The sequence below is a fragment of the Lycium ferocissimum genome, chromosome 1, assembly GCF_029784015.1.
Source record: "Lycium ferocissimum isolate CSIRO_LF1 chromosome 1, AGI_CSIRO_Lferr_CH_V1, whole genome shotgun sequence".
Classification (NCBI taxonomy): domain Eukaryota; kingdom Viridiplantae; phylum Streptophyta; class Magnoliopsida; order Solanales; family Solanaceae; genus Lycium; species Lycium ferocissimum.
Window position 1 is genome coordinate 51590833 of NC_081342.1, and position 21230 is coordinate 51612062.

Genomic DNA, 21230 nt, shown 5'->3' on the forward strand with positions numbered 1-21230 from the left:
GACCTTGAATATGAATAAACGGAATTATGTGATATGACCATGAATATGGATGAATTGGAGTGAATGGTGAAGTAAGAGTAATGTAGTTGACAAAAGGCTATTGTAATGATATTGTGAATGTTATTGTTGATGTTTGGGAGTTGATATATGATATGAAGGAAGTCGTATAAATAAAGGAGGTGTTGTCCGATTTTCCCTAGAATTAGTCATGAATGCTAAGCTATCCATTACCTAATTTGAGTATGCACTTCAATGAAGGTAGAACGTGAGCCTTGAAGAAGAACGTACAAGTGATAGAATAGTTGCGCGGAGAGGTATGTAAGGCTAACCCTTCTTTCATAAGTCATGGTTCTTTGGAAAAATATTTATTCTTCTACGAATTTATGATATTATCCAATGATCCTATCTCTATAAGCTACTAAGCTTACGATGCTCAGATGATACGATTGTACTAAGTTTCTTATACGATGAGTAATCCTCTAAGGATAGAATGTAATGAATGGCGATAGTAAAAAGGCTAAAGATAATTATGATCTTATATGTATATGTGCCCATGAGTGGCTAATGTGAACCCCGAGCTTATAAGGCCGGGTAGAATATAGTGAATATATATATATATATATATATATATATATATATATATATATATATATATATATATATATATATATATATATCTATATATCTATATGACGACGCGCGCGCGCACCGGCATTAGGTACGGATAAACACTGAGCCTTGGTAGGGCCAGGTATGTACGACACTGAGCCTTGGTAGGGCCAGGTATGTGAAACACCGAACCTTCGTGGTCGGGTATACTATATAAATGCTATGTATATGACATCAATGTGAGTACGAATATGTTAAGAATATGTAAATGCCAAGTAACGGAAATGTATATGTAATGTATATGATCTGAACATGAGTATGAATAGAAATATGAATACGAATATGGAAATGAATACAAAAGGTAAATGAGTACGGATACGGATGTACGTACACAGATACGCAATAGAAATGGCATGTCCCTATGGAAAGCAAGTAAGTGCTATGACGATGATGCTGTTGTCTCCCATCCTATGTTATCTATTATGTTGACTATTATGCTTTCATATTGATATTGATATCGATCATGCTTTACATACTCAGTACATTCTTCGTACTGACGTCCTTTTATTTGTGGACGCTGCGTCATGCCCGCAGGTGGCCAGGGAAACAGACTTGATCTATAGCTACATTTCTCAGGGACTACATAGCGGAGCTCCACTTCATTCGGAGCTACAAATTTTGGTATAGATTCTTTTGTGTACATATTCATGGGCACGGTGGGGTCTTGTCCTGCCTATATGTTATGATATGACGTATCCTTCTTAGAGGCTCGTAGACATGTGTACATGGTTAGATATGTTCGGCCTTGTCGGCCTATATTTTGGGATATTATTTTGATAGCCTTGTCGGCTTATGTACGTTTATATGGGCATAGATGTTAATGATGATATAGATGTGTTGTTGCCCAATGAGGCTAGAATGATGATGAATGAAAAGCATGATTTAGTATGTGGCTCACCTAGATGAGATGTGAAAGCATGTTAAGGGGTGCCCGGGTGGGCTAGCACCGGGTGCTCGTCGCGGCCCTCCGGTTGGGTCGTGACACTTATTCTTTATTATCAATATATAGACAAGTTTTGGTTGTCATTAATGGAATATTTAAATTATAATTTAAAATTCATTTATAATTAAAAAAATCTTTTAGGAATTTGTTATAGAATATACCTCTATTTTTATTAATTATTTTGTATTACCTGCATTGAAATATATTTATAAAGTTATTATTACCAGTTATTTTTACTTGTATAAATAGATATCAGAGTTTTGATTATTATTAATAAAGAAAATTCTTATTCTTCTCATTTATTTCATTATAGAATGACATTAAGTTATATACTCAACTAGTATTTTTCACTTTTCTTTTTCCGTCTTAAAAATAATATTTAATTTTTTATAGGAAATTTGTTACATATAATAAAGAGATAAAAATCATGATTTAAAAAAAAAAAGAAAAAAAAAGACAAGTTGATAATGTAAGGGTAATATAGGAATTTTAAAAGTCAATTAGGATAAAGGGGGGAGAATGACTATTGCTCAAAGTTGAGGGGAGAGTTTGATTTCTAAAGCAAAGTTGGGGATGAAAATGATTTTCACTGGATAGGTTGCTAACCTACTAACTTTATGTACTAAGGTTAGCAGGACCAATCTCTTCCAAATTTTGCATAATGAAAATATTTTAGGAAACACCTACGTAAAGAGTAAAGACCTTTCAACATGTAGAAACAAAAAAAATTAATATATAAACTCAGGAAAACTCTTTAAAAACCAGTAAATTAATCTGAAATGGTTGTCTATTTTCTAGAAGTACTATTCAGAAAGAAGTCAAATTTATAGGTTCTGGAATTGGGATATTTACACAAATAGCCGGACGAATTCATTGTTTATGTTTTCTAGTTAATATACCTACATTATACGCTAATTATACAAAGTGATACACATCTTAAGCTATACATTTATTATACATTCTCAGACTATTTTTAGTTTTAACGTTGGGTAATCAGTTACCTTAGGTTAATTTTTCATTAAATTGTGGAACTGTGTTTGCAGACCTTAGCCCAATACCGTGCACGAATAGGATCCGGGCAATTCGGATGAATGCCCCTATTTTGCGGTGGTCTTTAATTTTTTCCCCTCAAATCGTTGGTCTTTAATTTTTGCTCTTCGACACTTTAAGTAATGAAAAAGTGGCCGAAAATATCCCTGCCATTCTGGGTTCAAACCCTAGCAGAGTAAAAAAATAAAAAATAAAAATTTGCAAGGCAAGGTTTCGTAGAAAACTATGCCTATTCGGGGAAAGTTATATAGAAAATATGTCTTGTCCGGCATCGTTTTATAGAAATTAAGTTATCCTACAGAATTATGCCACAAGGCATAGTATCTATGTAGTTACATAGAAATATACCACATGGCATAATTCTGTGAGATAACTTATATAGAAACTATGCCTTATCCGACATGGTTCTGTAACTTTACCCCCGAATGGCACAGTTTTTATGAAAATCGTGTCTTGCAATTTTTTTTGACTATGCAGAGCTTCGAATCCAGAATCTCTCATTTCATAGACCAATAAATTAGGGTACGTTGGTGTCACACCCCAATCTTGATAGGGCATGACGGGCACCCGACTCTCATCAGAGTCGAGCGAACCCTCAGACATTCGCTCTATCAAAACTTCATTTCAAAAACTTTTAAGAACATAAAACTTTTCCAAAAAGAAATCATCTAAAATACATACTCTTTTAAAGTACACAAATGACTCGGTGACATCACTGCGTCGACATCTCGACAAACATACCACGGGACAACGTCCGCAAAGTCTCTAACATATACAAAATACCATAACATAAGTACTTTGACTCGGCGATACTCCGAGCGAGATGGAAAGCACACCAATCCGGTGATAGCACAGGAACATCCTATAGCCAAATGTCTTCTACTCATATGTATACACACTGCGTGGCATGAAACGCAGCGCCCCCGAAAAGGACGTCGGTACGAACAATGTACCGAGTATGTAAGGCGAATCGAAACAATATATCTCGACTCGGATGATAAAAAGAGTAACGGACTCAACACAGCACTGTAACCAACTACGATAAACATGTACGTGCATATGAACTTTTGATGTAGCGGTATGTACGTGTGTGTCTATATATATGTATATATATATATATATATATAACATGCCTTCAACTCGCTCGCGGCCCGCCCGGGCATAATAGCATAATGGCCCGTTCGGGCATCATAATCATCGTATACCCGGTACGATCGAATGGTTTGCGTATATAACGCCTTAGCTTTTTTCCCTTCCCCATGAAATGATGTCGTGCGTATGTAAATATGTAAATGCATGAAAATCTTTGAAAACCATCAAAAGACTCCGCCCGAGCAACTTTAACGCAAAACGGAAACTTCTTCCCCTTTTCATTTGTCTCCTTCGAGACCCCAAAATTTAAATGTAAAATGCATAGGAAAGAGAAAACCCTTTGAATGTCCCCGCCGGGACTTAAGAGGTCAAAGATACGAATACTCCTACACTATCTAGGAATAGAGTCTTTGGAGTTCGTTTATTCTTTGGGTTCATTCAGATGATAAGGATCTTCATCACTACCGTAATCATCACCACTATCATGTCTCACTTTGAATGATCCATAAAATAAGCTGAGGCCATATGTTATATAGCACGCTCAGACATAAGCTGAGGCCATATGTCATATAGCACGCTCAGACATAAGCAGAGGCCATATATTATATAGCATGCTCAGTCACGTCATGAAATCATCTAGAAACTTAGGCTTGAAAATCTCTAGGATTGGAGTCATCGTAAGATTCTTCAGAAAAATATAGACTTCTGGCATTTCTAGGAGTAAAAATATTATGGATGTCATGTATGGAATCAAAACATAGAAATCATGCCTTTGAAAGAAAGGGACGAGCCTTAACATACCTGGAAGCTTACATTTCACTTTCCAACTTACTTCTTGCCTTGCAATTTACGTAAGATCATTCATAGTCCCGTAATCTACATATAAAATCATTCATACTATTGTTAGGCCCGTTGTTATATACTTATCTTAAGCCTCCAAATAAATCTTTCTAGAATGTAAAATTTCGACGAGCGATCTCACCGTTTATATGCCTAGCCCAAAATCTCAATTCAGCAACCAACAACAACAACAACAATACCAACATCAACAACAATATTATCAACACCAAAACATTCCATAAACATCCTACACGATATTTTATCCAATTTCTCGACCCATAAATTCCTTATATGCTCATTTAGTAACTTTTCCTCCGTAGATAAGCTTAAATCAATACTAATAAGGAAAGATTCATACCTTTCACCCGCCAGAACTACAATATCTTCGATTATCACCTTGAATCCAAGCCAAGTTCCTCCGCAATTCCATATTATAATCGCAGCCATGTGTTGTCCAAACTTAAATTCGGGGATTTCACTTAATTTGCGTTAAAATCTAGTGGACGGAAATTGGGAGAGTTTTCTAGAGAATTTGAAAAATGTTTAGAGATTTTTTTGGGCTGAAAAATGAGGGGTTTCAGCCCTTAAATAGTGAGCTAAAGTCGGTATCTTTTTGTGCATTCTTCATTACTTGTTCACCACCTTCTTGTTCACGATGTACTTTTCATCATCGCGGAAATTATTTCGAGACCTAAAACTTTTATACACCGATCTCTTTATTTGCATACTTGGATATGACCAAAACTCCATACAGTCTGTATAACTTGTTCAACATCCCAAACTTGGCAAAACTTATTATTATTATTTTTTTTTTTCCGATTCGTTTAACCTCCAACGTTCACGACACTTACTTATCACTTGTTGAACATAACGTAAACAACATAACTTCAAACATAATCCTGTCCTTTGAGCTTATGTGACTAACCTATGATGCAACTTAACGCACAAAAATACGGGATGTAACAGTTAGACTACAAAGTTTTATTAAATGAAAAGTGGGGACAAAAATTAAAGACCTATGAAGGACAATCCGCGCAAAAAACATTTTTTTGCACGGATTGCCCTTCTTTTGGGGTGGTCTTTAAATTTTGCCCCTCATATTAATGGTCTTTAAATTATGCCTCATATTCTTTGGTCTTTAATTTTTGCCCTTCGCGTTGCAAACACAGCGTTCATGCGAAAATCATGAGGTTAAGGTTCGAACCCCGCTCGAAAGTTTAAATTAAAAAAAAAATTGCAAGACAAGGTTTGGGTCGCGTGTATACTGGGACCGTATTTACATGATGAGGTTACCAAAGTTATGCCGGACCCGACATACTCATGCCTTATGGGCAGACTTGGCATAAGTATGTCGAGTCTGGCATAACTTTGATAATTCCTCAACAAGTTTATGCCTGGTCGAGCATACTTATGGGCAAATTTTTAATGGGCAAACTTTTACTTAAGCCTTTACTAAAAGTCTTTTCCTAGTTATGCCTTATGGAGTAGACTTTTAGTTAAACCACAACTAAAAGTATGCCGCATAAGGCATAACTAAAAGTATGCCCATAAGACGGAACTTTTCCTTAAGGCATAATTAAAAATTTGCCTTATAAGATAAAATCTATGTCTTAAGGAAAAGTTATGCTTTAACTAAAAGTCTGTCCTATAAGACATAACTAGGAAAAGACTTTTAGTTAAGGCTTAACTAAAAGTTTGCCCATAAGTATGCTGGACTCGGCATAAACTTGTGAAGAAATTACCAAAGTTATGCCGGACCAGCATTTATTTGTAAGTACGCAACGTAAGGCATAAGTATGTCGAGTTAGGCATAACTTTGGAAAAGACTTTTAGTTAAGGCTTAACTAAAAGTTTGCCCATTAAAAGTTTGCCCATAAGTATGCCGGACTCGGCATAAACTTGTGAAGAAATTACCAAAATTATGCGGACCGGCATACTTATCTGAAAATCTACCATGTAAGGCATAAGTATGTTGAGTTAGCGTAAACAGTAATTTATTAACAAGTAAATGTCGATGGAGCGTAAGCGAAATTTAAATTTTATTTTGTAATTTTTTTTAATTTTTAACTTAGTAAGGGTTCGAATGCAAATCCATAAATTTTAGCCGAAGGGCAAAATTTAAACACCACCCCAAAAGAAGAATTGTCCCGCAGAAAAATGATAGGATCCATCAAAAGGCCCGTAAAGTATTTGGAATCTCTCTCTCTCTCTCAGCAAGACCTACCTAGGGTTTTGTTGCTCTGCCCTTTTTCAGATTTCTTGATTTTGTAAAATTTACTTCATATAGCCATATAGTTAAAGTCGTTGTTCCGTTAATTCAGATTTGTTTTTATAGATAGATTCTTCCTTTTTTTTTTTGTTGGTTATTCCATTTTCAAAAAAGGGCGAAAATGGAGTTTGGACGAAAGAGAATGGTAGATGGTGCTTTTGCAGGAAACGGAGGCACGAAAAAACCAAGAAATGGTTAGTTTTTCTCCTTTTCTATTTATAGAAATCTGTATGTGTGTTATGGCTTTCTTTTGTCTTCTTTTTGGAACTTTGTAGTTGAGATTTTCTTGAAGTATTGGGTTTTAAGCTAGAGTATTCGTGTAATTTGCAATCTGTTAGGGTCTGTGTTTGGTATGACGGAAAATGTTATCCACGGAGGAAATATTTTCTCGCAAAATGAGTGATATTCCCACTGATGTGTTTGGTACGCAAGTTGAAAAATGTTATTTTAAGAGCATTTGCATATAATCAAAGCAAAATACTATGAAGTTTTTGAATTCGGGGTACAACTTCCGGAGGAGTTGGGGTGGAAGGAGGAAGTGAGGGGGTATGCAGGGTGGAGATGAATAGCTGGGGTAGGTTGGAGATGCTTTGATGTGTTTTTATGTTTTCCGTCAAATTTTTAAGGAAATTTTGTTCCAAGATATTTAATGTAACCAAACAAGGTAAAATAGAAGAACATTTTCCGTCATACCAAACAAGCAAACACACCCTTAGTGTAAGAAAACATTTTCCATCATATCAAACGGGCAAACACGCCCTTAAAGTAAATTATGTTGTCTTTGAAATATTCAACTGAAGAAAGATAATCAATCTTTTGTAACAGAATCAGAATCGTTTACGTCTGGTGTAGGAAGCAAATCAAAGCCATGCATGAAGTTTTACAGGTTTCATACTTAATCTATCTAAAATAAAAGCATTCTCAATTCAAGTTTTACGGGTTTCGTACACAAGATGTCGTATATATGCTGATTTGTACTTTACATGGCAAATGTTATTTGTGTAACTGCATACGGTGTCATAAAAAGATATTTGAAAGATCTGTATTGCATGATGGTCTTAAGTAGGTTAATATCTTGATAAAATTGATGACTAAATTCAGTTACATTCATGCTATGGTTCAACTGCAAGTCATAGTAAGGATGCTTATTCTTGGCATTAGACACTGACGTAACTTGCATAAATAAGACCATCAGTGGCGGAACTAGAATTTTCTCCAAGGGATTCAAAATATAGAGAAGTAAACATACAAAGAAGCCAAGGAGATTCAACATATAGTATATACACATACTTTTTTTTTTTTTTTTACCATGTAAGGTTTAAGCAACAAATTCAAGTTTCTAGGAAATAATATAGTCCAAGATGGAGCCCAAGATTCAAAGCTGCAATCTCTTCGTACTCTTGGTAGTTAGGACATAGCGACCTATCTTGTTGATTCTCTTTCCCACTGACTTGAGGCTTTTAATTTAGATAAGCTCCTCCCAGATATATGGTTTATACACCTAGCTTAACTTTCTTGGAGAATAGTCAAATCAAAAGTTCAGAGGAGATTTGGCCATTAAATCTTGTGAAACCCAACTGAGACCTAGTACCAGACCAGGATAATAGGAAGAAGGGGAGCTATCTATGAATTTATTACTTTCCCCGACCAGGATAATAGGAAGAAGGGGAGCTATCTACGAATTTATTACTTTTCCCGTCCAGGATAATAGGAGGAAGGGAGCTATCTATGAATTTATTACTTTCCCCGATCAGGATAATAGGAGGATGGGAGCTATCTACGAGTTTATTACTTTCCCCCACCAGGATAATAGGAGGAAGGGAGCTCTCTTGCATCTTCTTGATGCCTTTTCAATACAACCTCTTACTTCATCAAAAAAAAAAAAAAGAGATAATAGGAAGAAGGGGAGCTATCTACGAATGTATTAATTTCCCCGACCAGGATAGTATGAGGAAGGGGAGCTATCTACGAATTTATTACTCTCCCCGACCAGGATAATATGAGGAAGGGGGGCTATCTACGAATTTATTACTTTCCCGGACCAGGATAATAGGAGGAAGGGGAGCTATCTACGAACTTATTACTTTCCCCGACCAGAATAATAGGAGGAAGGGGAGCTATCTACAAGTTTATTACTTTTCCTGATCTGGATAGTAGGAGGAAGGAGAGCTATCTCTTTGTTAAAGGTAGGTAAAGAAGAGTTAAAAAGAGGTTCTTAAACATTGAATGTCTTTGCTCCAGCCTATGGGGATCATGCTCTTCAGTCTTGTGGTAGAAGATTTCCTTGGTAAAGTAGGAGATTCCGTGAATCCAAACATGACCTTCTTTAGTCTCCTTTATAGCTAGTGCGCTGGTGCCATCAGGCACTTGACAGTATTTGGCGCTAAAAGACTGTCTTTTACTTATTAGACTAACTGCTGCTGGTTATCAGCAAAGGAAATATGCCAAGTTAATACATATCACCAGCCACATGACATATTTGTTTGTTTAAATCTTCATTTATGAGATAATCCATATTGTAACCTGTGAATACTGTTTACTTGATCAATGGCATTCCATAATAAAGATATGATTTTGGACATTGCATCCAATGATGTCAACCATCAGCAAGAGAGTCCGCTAATTTAACTTTTATCTTATCAAAAAGAAAAAAAGAGTGTTAATGTTTATACTTGTCAATGATAAGAGCTTGTTGACTTTAACTTTTACCTTTTCGAAAGAAAAAGAGAGTCCGTTAATGTTTGTACTTGTCAATGATAAGAGCTTGTTGACGAGTTCATGCCTTTTGTCCTTGTAATAGACTGTTCTCCGGTAATTCCTTATGTGAGTTGTTTGTTCAACATATCGGAGTAAATAAGAGGAGCTATGTTTTTTTAAATTACATAATCTATTTTACTTGTATGTTTGATTCACAGTGCTTTCCATGTGCATTCTTCTTTAATTTCAGGGAAACTAGCATCCTTCAAGTGTTTGCCTTGTATCCAATTGCATGATCCTGTATTAGGATATTCTCATTGTCTCTCATGTAGAGACGAAGTTTATTTGAGCTGCATTAGTGGTGAAATTTGTTTGAGCAGCAGTAGTCATCAATATTGTCAGTTGAATGTCTCTTCTGATATCTTGCTTTCAATTATCCTTTTTTTTCCTGGAAATTGAACAAGTCAATGCTACTTAATACGAAATAAAAAAAGTTGAACTAGTAAATACTGAATTTGTTTTGTGAAATGATGTTCTCAACCTGCTAAACACTCACTTGTGTCCACCCATGTGGAGATGATGATGCTCGAGCTTATATTGCATCTGTGTTCTTGACTGCTCAATGTTATGTGCCCCTTGGGTTGGGATTACTGCTTCTAACCCAATCTTACAATGTGATGTAGCACTTCTGGATGCTCATATGGGGAGGCATGTCACTTTCTTCACCATGTTCCTGGCTATAGTGCTATGAGTCAAATATCGAACATGGGATTGAACCCAGCAGTTCCCACTGGAAGGAATACGGCCCCTTTTAGTGATGGTCCTGCTTCATCTATGAAGTCCAAGCTATGCAACAAGTATAACAGTGCCGAAGGATGCAGGTTTGGTGATAAATGCCATTTTGCGCATAGCGAGATGGAGATTGGGAAGCCAGTGGTACCAGCTTATGATGATTTTCAAGCGGCAGGACCTCACAGTATGTTTTCTGGGTATCATAAACCATCCCAATTCAGTCCAGCTGCAACAAACTTCGGTGCATCTGCAACAACTACAATTAGCATAGATGCTGCTCTTGCTGGAACCATCATTGGGAAGAATGGCGTGAACTCGAAACAGATATGTCGGGTTACTGGTGTCAAGCTCTCCATAAAGGAGCATGAAACAGATTCCAATAGAAGGAATATTGAGCTCCAGGGAACCTTTGATCAGATTAATCAGGCCAGCGCCATGGTACGGGAGATCATATCAAATGTTGGCACCTCCACAGGTGGTCCAAAAAATACTGGCCCATTTACTCGTGGGCCCCCTGGCCCATTTAAGACGAAGATGTGTGCCAACTTTTCCAGAGGTTCATGCACTTTTGGAGAAAAATGTCATTTTGCTCATGGTGCTAATGAGCTGCAGAAGCCATTGGCTTGATCTTCACAGCTTTAGGTATTAGTGAAGATTGTTGTTTAGCCACAGGAACCGTGGAAATGTCAGAAATATTTGTTTGCACTGTATTAGATTTTCTGGTCAGACTTTCGGCCAGTGGTATTACTTTTTTCATAGCTGATTTTGGAAGTCTCTTGTGGAGCTGACAGGAACTCGAGTATTAGAGTGGTTTTCAATGAGTGCTACATGAACGTTGAATGGACTCGTAAAGTTCATGATGTACTCTCACATTCCAGAGATGAGAGAACCCGTGAGATGGCTTTTGGCCATCACGTTGACAAGCCTTTGGAAGGACAGAAACACTCGATAAAGATGACTGTATAAATGGCGTATACAGCAACTTTAATAATACATTTAAGTGGGGAAAATGAGTTACTTGTGCATTTTCCTATTTATTGTCCTCGAGTTTTACTTCTCATACAGGTCCTTTGTAATTTTCAACGACCAAGCATGAAACTAATTGTTCTCTTAAGAGCTGAATAAGGAGAAGGAGTATCAGGAATTTTGCGCGACACTGCAAGTCCAAACATTGTGCAATGAAATGAATTCAAATTGAAAAATCTTTTATTTTCGTCCTATTGTGACCCAATGCGCATTAGCCAGAAAGAGCCTGTCGGATTGACTGGATTGTGCTGCCTTCGGATTCAGTATAATACTTGAAATATATAATAGAAAGAAAAGGAAATGAGTCAAGTTAAACTAAAGGCAAAAGACATAAATTGACTTTTAAATTATACCCTAAAAGTCATTTTTACACTTAAACTATCCTGGCGATTCATTACACGCCTAATATATTTAAAAGTGATATTTTTTACTCCCTGATACAATATGACTAGTTGCACTAAGGGAGAGTGTACACACTCTCCTCACATCAATCTTGTCAGTGCCACGTCAAAAATCCTCTAATTTTTTTCCTTTCCTCTCCTCCCCCACCCTCCCTTTCTTCTTCATCCCTACTCCCTTTTTTATTGTATAACCACCATTGCTTCCAATGAGCTTCAATATTTTCCGGTGAGCTTTTATTTTTTCGGATCTTCTTCATTTTCCGGTCACCAAATTTGCATCTAATCTACCTATAAAATAAATTTTATTATTTTTTATTATGTGTGATGTTAAACTCATTAAGCTATTTAAAAAAAAAAAGAGAGAATGGCACTGCTCGGCCTAACTTAAAATACTGAAAATTAAAATATTAAACAGAACATCCCAATCTTAGAAGCAACATATTTTCGAAAAATTTGCACAGGCAACCTGTTTGCACAATGCAATTTAAGGCACAGCCACCTTTTAAGAACTTTGCATCCATAGTCAGTTAAAGATTTTCAATACTAAAATCATCGCAATTGCAAGCTTAAAGAAGTGGATCTTGAATTATAAATATAAAAACTGATTTTAAGTTAGGATCAAGTTATGTGTCTTTTTTTTTTTTTAAATGGTGGCTGCTGGGTTTATGAAATGAAAACGAAGAAGAAGAATAATAAGGGTTTTGGGGGGTGGGGGTGGCGTGAAGGCGGTGGTGGTGATGGTTAAATGAAGAAAAAAAAGGTTTGGGAAGTGGGGGTGGGAGTGGAGGTGGTGTGAAAGTGGCCGAAGAGAGGGGTGGGATGGCCGTGAGAGGAAGAAGAAGAAGGGTTTTGGGCGGTGGCGGGAATGTGAAGGAGAAGGGGGTGGGGTTGGGGGTGGCGGGAATGTGGAGGAGAAGGGGTGGGGGTTGGGGGGGGTTGAATAAAGAAGAAGAAGTTGCAAATTTTTTTTATAATAATTTAAAAAAAAAAAAATTGACTTCACTCTCCTATTGTTTAAATATAATTTTTTTAGCCACATCAGTTCTGGAGGGTAAATAATATCACTTTTTCATATATTAAGTGTGTAATAAGTCAGTAGTAAAGTTTAAATGTGAAAATGACTTTTGAGGTATAGTTTAAGGGTCAATTTATGTCTTTTGCCTAAACTAAATTGACGATCTTATAGAAATGTAGAGGTGGAGGCTCGTACTACTAGTGACCCCTTTTGAATGTTTCCCCAATTGATGGAGAGCCTCCCCTTTCCATACTTGTGTTAGTGTAAGCATTTGGCTGTCAAAGCCCACAAGAAACGTAGAGCGAAAGATCAAATAGAGAGTAAGACTAATTTCCGGCTGTTATCTCTTGGTGTGCCTATTTTTGAAAATCGATTTTCTTGATCCGAGGGTCTATCGGAAACCTCTCTATCCCACAAACGTAGGGGTAAGGTCTGCGTACACCCCACCCTCCCCAAACCCCACTTGTGGGACTATATTGGGTATGCTGTTTTTGTTGCATCTCTCAGTGTGCCTATGGTGACTCGTGGCCTACTCTTCCTCCTCGGGTTTATCTCTAAAATAGGTTTATTTTTATCCTTTACTCAAGATGTCTGCTGAAGAGTTGAGGCAAGGACATCATTTATATCACATATTTTTTTTATTTTGATAATAGAAGCTTCAAGCAGAATGATGGTCAGGGCAGCCATAAGAGGGTATTTGAGGCAAACAGGAAAAAGCAAGGTATCTGGCTCTTGGTATTTTGTGATGCAAAGACAAAACTACTACTCCAGCACTTAAAGAATATACTGTTGTAGTTCCAGGAAGCCTCTGGTTTGACGACTAATTTGAACAAGTGTGAAATCATCCTGGTAGGTGGAGCGGATGAAACAACAATATATTCTTTAAGGCCTGTATAGAAAACATTTACTTGATATAAACAGTACCACTAGATCAAATGTGAAACAATCAGTTGCTATATAAAAAGGAAGGGGTTTGGGTATACCAGCCTTTGACGGTATTCTACGCGGCTCAGCTACACGGTAGAAGACCAAGCATTCATTGTCGAAAAATACGGGTGGAAATAGGGTGATGGAGGACAAACCAGATACGAATGCCGCTCTGTGCCACTCTTTTGGAAGAGTTTTATAAAAGGATGGGATGATTTTTACAAAAATGTCACGTACAAGCCAGGAGATGGTATGAGACTCATTTTTTAGGAAACAAATATGGTGTACGAACATCTCATTCCGCGAAGTCTTTCCACTCGTTTACAGTATATCACGCCAACAGACAGCTGCAGTAAATCAACTTGGTGATCAACAGGGACCAGGGATATTATGGGATCTAAAACTTTGGAAGAAACTTGCAAGATTGGGAATAAGAGGATTTCAACAGAGAGCTTTAATTCCTTAACAGGCAAAGGGTAAATTTCACGGGCAGGGCTAGGTGGATAAGAGAAAAGCAAGAGGATGACATTTTCAGATGAGGGAAAAAAGGAGTTTCATCATTTGACTCTATAATCCCGAGAACACCAAGTATCTTAATTTGTATGAACCGTGTTGGTGCTTCATGTGTAAGAAAGGGGGTGAGGATGTCAACCACTTGTACTTCATTGTCCTATTGTGCACAAACTTTTAGGCATGATAAGAATATATTTGGAGTTCAATGGGTAATGTCGGGGATGATAAAGGAATCGATACTATGATGGAAATTTAAAAGAGAAAACTGAAGGGGAGAATGGTGACAATATGAAGGGAAAGGAACCAGAGGGTTTTTGATGGAAAAAAAAAAAAAAAAAAAACCTCTCATGAGCATATTGGAGGGAACTTTTTGTTTCTATTATATTTTCAGAGTGCACCTCTGAGATTCCGGTTAGTACCAATAATCGGATGCCTTTTGTAGAGAACCATATCTTTTTGTAAGTTTTCCAACATGGTATACATCTTGTGTGCAGAGTTCTTCCATCATGTCTATAAAATCAATTACTTTCTCCAAAAAGATCATAAAAGTATACTAGGAATTCTTGCTTGGCAACTTTCACTCATAAAACTGCCTGTGTCATCCTTGAGGCCAGAGAGTTCTGTAAATTTTGACCGCTTTATAATGACTTAACATTGCCACTAGATGAGGAGCTACCACTACCACTACCTCAATACGTCTTCATCCTTGGTATTTCTACAAGAAACCTGATGTTTCAGTCTCCCAGTAGCATAAATTGAGAAAAGGGTACCAAAAATCAGGGTCTACTTCAGATCGAGAAGCATCTATAAAGTACGAGATAAATAAGAATACCAGAATGTAGGAATATAGATGTACTAAGTTTGATTTCATTAAATAAATAGACAAGAACAGAAAGACTAAGAATGAGCTGAATTACTGCTTCAGACTTCATGCAAAAGAAATGTTTGATACAAGAGATCAATTTTACTCTAAGTAAACCTGGGATAACATTTACATAATCGAAAACTGTCATTATACCACCGGGAACTGCCACGGAATGTAGACAATAGCAATGGGATTAACACTGCTTCCTACGAAAAGTACCTACTATCCGCTGTACAGCCAAGATTCCACCATCTCAGCAGCTTATTCTTTTTGAAAAAGCTTATCATCAGAAAATTTCCTCCACCACGGTAAATCTGTGAGCTAGATTATCACTTCCAACAAGGGCAACAACGATTCCTTGACCAAATTTGAGAATAGGGTCAACCTAAGTCATTCAGTTAGAATGGCAACTTCTCACATTTGATGAACATGATAACATGAAAATGTAATACTACTTCTTTAGGGAAGATAACTGGGAAATTATACCTCAATAATTCAAAGGCTTCAGTTCAATCTTCTTCTTCTTGTTTCACGAAGAAGTCCGTTATCTGAATCTGAAAGCCTCGGGAAACCACTTCTCGTCCTGGAAGATCGAGTCACAGGCAGATTTCCATTATCAGTTGCCAGGTTCTCCAACTGAAGTGCAGCATCAGAAACTTCATTTGACTGGGAAAATGCAGCAGAACTTGTCTCTGCAATTGAATCCAGAGTTTGACGTTCTGATCGTATAATAGCAGCATCCCTTCTGAAGGAATTACCTTCATCAGCTGTAACATGACCAGTTGGTAAAACATGCAAATCGCTTCTTTCGTGAATGCGGTCTGTGAGTGATGCTGCAATGTCCTCAAACATCCGATGTGCATTTTCTAATTCAGATGAAAGAGAAGCAGCACTCTCCGATAATACCCTCGAAAACCCTCGGGCGCCAAGTCGCCGGCTGCCCGTGGCATCAGCAGCATTTTGCAACTCCTGAGAACCGCTCACAGAACTTGAACTAACAGCACCAGTCTCGAGTTGCTGTGGGTGATTGCCGAATCCAATACTAGTCCTAATTCGCCTAAGTGCTTCTGCAACCGGGATATGAGACAAACCCCGAGTCACACGCTGCTGTCTAACACTCTCTACTCTATGTGCTCCTGGCCTTGGTGGTATTTCAGAACCACACTGCACTTCTTCGTGGCCATTGCCATAAATTGGAGTAATATTTGCATCTGCAACCTCTCCTTTACAAACAGGACACTCTTTCGTAGTTGAATCAACATAAGGTAACTGATAAAAGCATGCCCAACAATATAAATGACCACAACAAGTCAAAATAGGTTCTTTTGCCATATCTAAACATATATTACAGTCAAAGAAACTTCCACCACCATCCTTATCAACTTTCTTAACCACTATATCCATCTCCAATGCCTTTGCTACTAAATGAGAGCTATCTCTTTTGCATCCTTTTCGCTTCCCTACCTCAAAATTGTAATCTTGAACCACATTATCAGCAGAATTTTGAGCCATAGAGGTAGGGAGAAAGTCTGCATACATTCTACCCTCCCCAGACCCCACTCGTGCGATTACGCTGGCTATGCTATTGTTGTTGTTGTTGTTGTTGTTATCAGCAGAATTACGAGCCTGACGCAACCTATGGCGTTGCCAAGCTGTAGCTGCCACAGTCTCAAGCTGAAGAATTCTTTGCTCTATCCTACTATGAGCACTTTCCAAATCATTCAACAAAGACCCCAATCCTAAACCTGACGACTCCATAGGTTCTTGGTTCAAATCAAGATCCATTACTACACCATTCATCAAATTTTCCTCCATCCGCGATGTCACACCCCTTTTCTCGAGGGAGGGTCAACAATCACGTGTCTAAAATGAAATCCTTTTCTGACACAACTACTAATGGAGGCCTTTCAAGTCTGTTCCAGAAAAGATAAAGAGTGGTAAATCACGAATATATGGTATAAGGTGGGGGGAAACTGAATTAAAGAGAAAGCTGTAAACTTTAGATAAGTCTCAATTCAATCTAAAAAGAAAAAGAGAGAAAAAAAAAAAAAACTTAAAACCTGTATAGAAGTGATGATCCAAGGTATCTGAATAAAAAAAAAATCAATAGCTTGTACACTGATTTAGGCACATATGAGTTTCAGACAGTGAAAAATTGCTTTGTTTAAGGAGAGTTCTTGAAAGAGAAGAAAGTTTGAGGAGCACCTGGTTGGTTGGGGTGGGGTGCGGGGGCTGTGATGGTTTGGCGCAACTTTGGACCAGTAAATTTGTGACTTGTGTTGTGGGAGTAGAGGAGTCAAAAGGAGAAAAGTAGAGCGGATAAGCAGTCAAAAGTCTTTATAATGGGTGTTGGAACAGGAGTGTTCAAGAAAAATCTAAAACCTGAACCAAATCACATAAAAACTTGGACATGTTATTTGACCGTTAATTTGATATTAAAATTTTAAGAAAAAATAATTTTTTAAATTTTTGTTGTCTAATACTAAACAATCGAACCAGATGGATATATTAATTTTATCAATGACCAGATAGATACCTCTACTTGACACACTAAGGTGCCGTTTGGCCATAAATACTAAAAACTTTTTCACTTTTTTTGGAATTTTTGAAGTTGGAGTTGGAGTTGGAGTTGTGTTTGGCCGTAATTTTTGAAATTATAGTTTTTGGTGAAATGTAGTGTAAAAAAGTGAAATTTTTTTGAAAAACAAGTTTTTCTTGTTTTTGGTATTCCGGAATACAACTCCGGAAAAAAGTGAATAATTTTTATGGCCAAACGCCCACTAAGTGTGTCTCGTGGACATCCGAATCCAAGCAAACCTAATGTGTGAGCTGCAATTGCGGATGACCGGGACAAATTAGCGAATGACACATGTTCTTTGAAAATGTAATATTTTACATTTCTTTAATGCCTCCTATTGCCATATAATTAGATTTAACCTTGCTAATAATAATAGCAATTATTTGCCGGCATTGGGGGACTTTACTCATAAACTTCAATATTTATAGCTTGTTTAACCAATTTTTTAAAATCAGTTTATTTTGAAAAGTATTTTTTTTTTAAATGCTTTTCAAAAAAGTACTTTTGGTGAAAAGTAGTTGTGTTTAACCAATTAATTTTAAAATCACTTTTGAGCAGCAATTAGTGTTTAGCCAAACTTTTAAAAAGTGCTTCTAAGTGTATTTTTTCTCAAAAGTGCTTTTGGTAGAAGCTACTTTTTTAGTTTATGAAAAACAGCTTCTGCTACTCGCCAGAAACATTTATTTTTTCACAAAAACTTGACCAAACACTTCACTTTTTAAAAATAAAAAATAAGTACTTTTGAGAAAAAATAAACTTATCAACCAGGCTATTAGTCCGTGTGATCCTATAAAGAGACAAGTAGTACAGGTTAACAAATGGTCACCATCCAAATATCAACCTCGATTATCACAAGTAACTCCCAGAAATATCGTTTATGCCAAATTAGATAATCTTTTGGCCTCAAAATATCTGTTTTTTTAAATCAAATGATAGCTCTCATGGCCAATCCATTACATTTGAACATAACCAAATAGAGTCCGGAACTTTTTTAATTCAAAAAATAACTTTTGGAACCAAACTAACCCTTTAAAAAAAAAAAAAAAACCAAACTAGGCTTCACGCACAGAATCTGTGCATGAAAGGGCCAAAGTGTACATTTACACTTTGGTCCTTTCACGCACAGAATTCCCCCGACCCCAACCTTTATTCTTTGGAAATCAAACTCAAAATTAAGCTTTTTTCCGTACTTTGACCGAAGATTAGTCACGTTTCAAAACACCGGAATATAAATATTTTATATAGAACTTAATATTTTTTTTAGTGTAAAATAATGTCGGCTCATTACATCAAGTATACATATATGTTTGGAATCGTCGTTTTAGGGGTTAAAATGCCTCGAAGTAAGTTTGAAAACTTGTTATCTTTAATTTTTTTTCGTACTTTGACCGAATATTAGTCACGTTTCAAAACGTCGGAATATAAATATTTTATATAGAACTTAATATTTTTTTTAGCGTACAATAATATCGTCTCATTACATCAAGTATACATATACATTTGGATCATCGTTGTAGGGGTTGTAAAGTGCTCCGAAGTAAAAACTTGCTATATTTAGGTGTGATAAAAAAGTTGAAATTGACATGCATGACGTGTAGTCAAATCAAGCATGGGGTATAAATACACTTGTATTGCGCATTGAAATGTTGCGCAATATGAATTAATGTCTAATAAAACGGTCAAATAATGCAGCATTATATTGTAAAATCGGTCCTTTATGTGTCATAAAAAAACTGAAATTGCCATGCATGATGTATTGTCAAATCAAGCATGAGTGTCATAAAAAAGCTGAAATTGGCAGGCATGATGTGTTGTCAAATCGATCATTTATGTGTGATAAAAAAGCTGTAATTTTCAACCATGATGTGTTGTCAAATCATATTATATTGCGCATTGAAATGTTGCGCAATATGAATTAAATTCAAATAAAACGGTCAAAAGTACGAAAAAAAACTTTAAAATAACAAGTTTCCAAACTTATTTCGAGTCACTTTACAACCCCTAAAACGATGATGCAAACACATATGTATACTTGATGTAATGAGCCGATATTATTTTACGCTAAAAAAACTATTAAGTTCTATATAAAATATTTATATTCCGGTGTTTTGAAATGTGACTAATCTTCGGTCAAAGTACGGAAAAAAGCTTAATTTTGAGTTTGATTTCCAAAGAATAAAGGTTGGTGTCGGGGGAAAGAGGATTCTGTGCGTGAAGCCTACTTTGATTTTTTTTTAAAGGGTTAGCTTGGTTCCAAACGTTATTTTTTGGGTTAAAAAAGTTCCGGGCTCAACCAAATATAATATCTATCTCAAAGCTTGTCAAGGCATTTATCAAATGAGAAATAAGTTTACTGTTCAAACAAGTGTTATTTCAACATTTTTTTTTTTTTGCACGGATTGACCTTCATTTGGGGTGGTCTTTAATTTTTGCCCTTCAAATTGGTGGTCTTTAAGTTTTTTCCTTCGCCTAATACCTCGAGGTTGTGGGTTCGAACCCCAGCTCAGTTAAAAAAAAAAAATTGCAAGGCAGAATTTGCCTTGCCCATGAATTTAGGCCTTAAGGCAGAATTTGCATGGGCAGAATTCTGCCCATGTACAAATTCTATAGCGAAATTTTGCCTGAAGGGTAAAAGTTAAAGACTACAAATTTGAGGGGTAAAAATTAAAGACCACCCCCGGCGAAGGACAATCCTGCAAATTGCCCTTTCAACATTAAGCTTTCTAAAGTATAAACACGTGTCTTGCAAAATATTTAATCCAATTTAACATTTCATATGTAAAAATAATTGTGCAATCCTAACACGCTTTTCTCACATGCTAGTATTCACATTTAGAATAGAGTTTCTAAACTATTTTAATTTTTACGGAATTTTAAGAAAACACTCCAAAAATAAGTAAGACTCAACAAAAAAGTCGTTTCGTTTAGTACGAGATCACTTCACACCTCGCGGTGCTTACACCTCTCACCTATCGAAGTTCTCTTCCCCTGCTTTAAGTTCAGTTCCGATTAGTCGCCAAAAAAAAGGAATCTATTTACTTTAATTAATTCGATTCACAAACTAAATCTGAACTTCCCTACATGTCCAACAATTCACAATCTACCCAATTTAATTCCATCCATATCAATTATGGCTAAAACTTTTGCGGGAAGAAACAGAAGTTGATTTTACTACTCAAGGTGTTCAACCAACTATAATAATTCCATTCCTGGAATTTATTAATCCATTGAAAGCATTTAATATACTCAATCATGTATGTAATGTAAACTGAACTTAATGCACAACAATATTTGAACAGAATAATCTTAAAAAGAGACGTTATAGAAAAACATACCTGATTCAAAAGACATTATCGCAAAGAAGAGTGGAAGCATTAGTTGCAAAATTGGTTTCTACGTACCTCCTTGCCCAAGCCTTATGTCACCCCAGTTGTCAGCGATGGAAAAGGTGTAGAGAACGTGTGGTAACCCTAATGGGTGGAGGAAGGACCAATATATAGAAGTTGTGAGTTAATTCGGTATGCCCATCAAATAACTGATCTAACGGACGAGA

At 36.6% G+C, this 21230-nt stretch overlaps 2 protein-coding genes across 4 annotated transcripts; one reads left to right on the forward strand and one right to left on the reverse strand.

Annotated features, from left to right (window-relative positions):
- Window positions 1-6745: 6745 nt before the first annotated feature.
- Window positions 6746-11365, forward strand: LOC132055279 (zinc finger CCCH domain-containing protein 14-like). Its single transcript, XM_059447016.1, has 3 exons — window positions 6746-7057; window positions 7689-7749; window positions 10244-11365. Exons 1-3 carry the CDS (start codon window positions 6985-6987, stop codon window positions 10977-10979), a joined length of 870 nt encoding a protein of 289 aa, XP_059302999.1. The 5' UTR covers window positions 6746-6984; the 3' UTR covers window positions 10980-11365.
- A 3720-nt stretch (window positions 11366-15085) lies between these two features.
- LOC132055287 (uncharacterized) lies at window positions 15086-17482 on the reverse strand. 3 transcript variants are annotated; one of them, XM_059447040.1, is made up of 2 exons: window positions 15586-17482; window positions 15086-15456 (listed from the first exon to the last, which is right to left on the reverse strand). In XM_059447040.1, exon 1 carries the CDS (start codon window positions 16912-16914, stop codon window positions 15604-15606), a length of 1311 nt encoding a protein of 436 aa, XP_059303023.1. In that variant the 5' UTR covers window positions 16915-17482; the 3' UTR covers window positions 15086-15456; window positions 15586-15603. The 3 variants fall into 3 exon arrangements, with proteins under 3 accessions (XP_059303023.1, XP_059303009.1, XP_059303015.1); XM_059447026.1 differs by having other exon boundaries at window positions 15086-15484; XM_059447032.1 differs by having other exon boundaries at window positions 15086-17012; window positions 17160-17481.
- Window positions 17483-21230: the final 3748 nt, after the last annotated feature.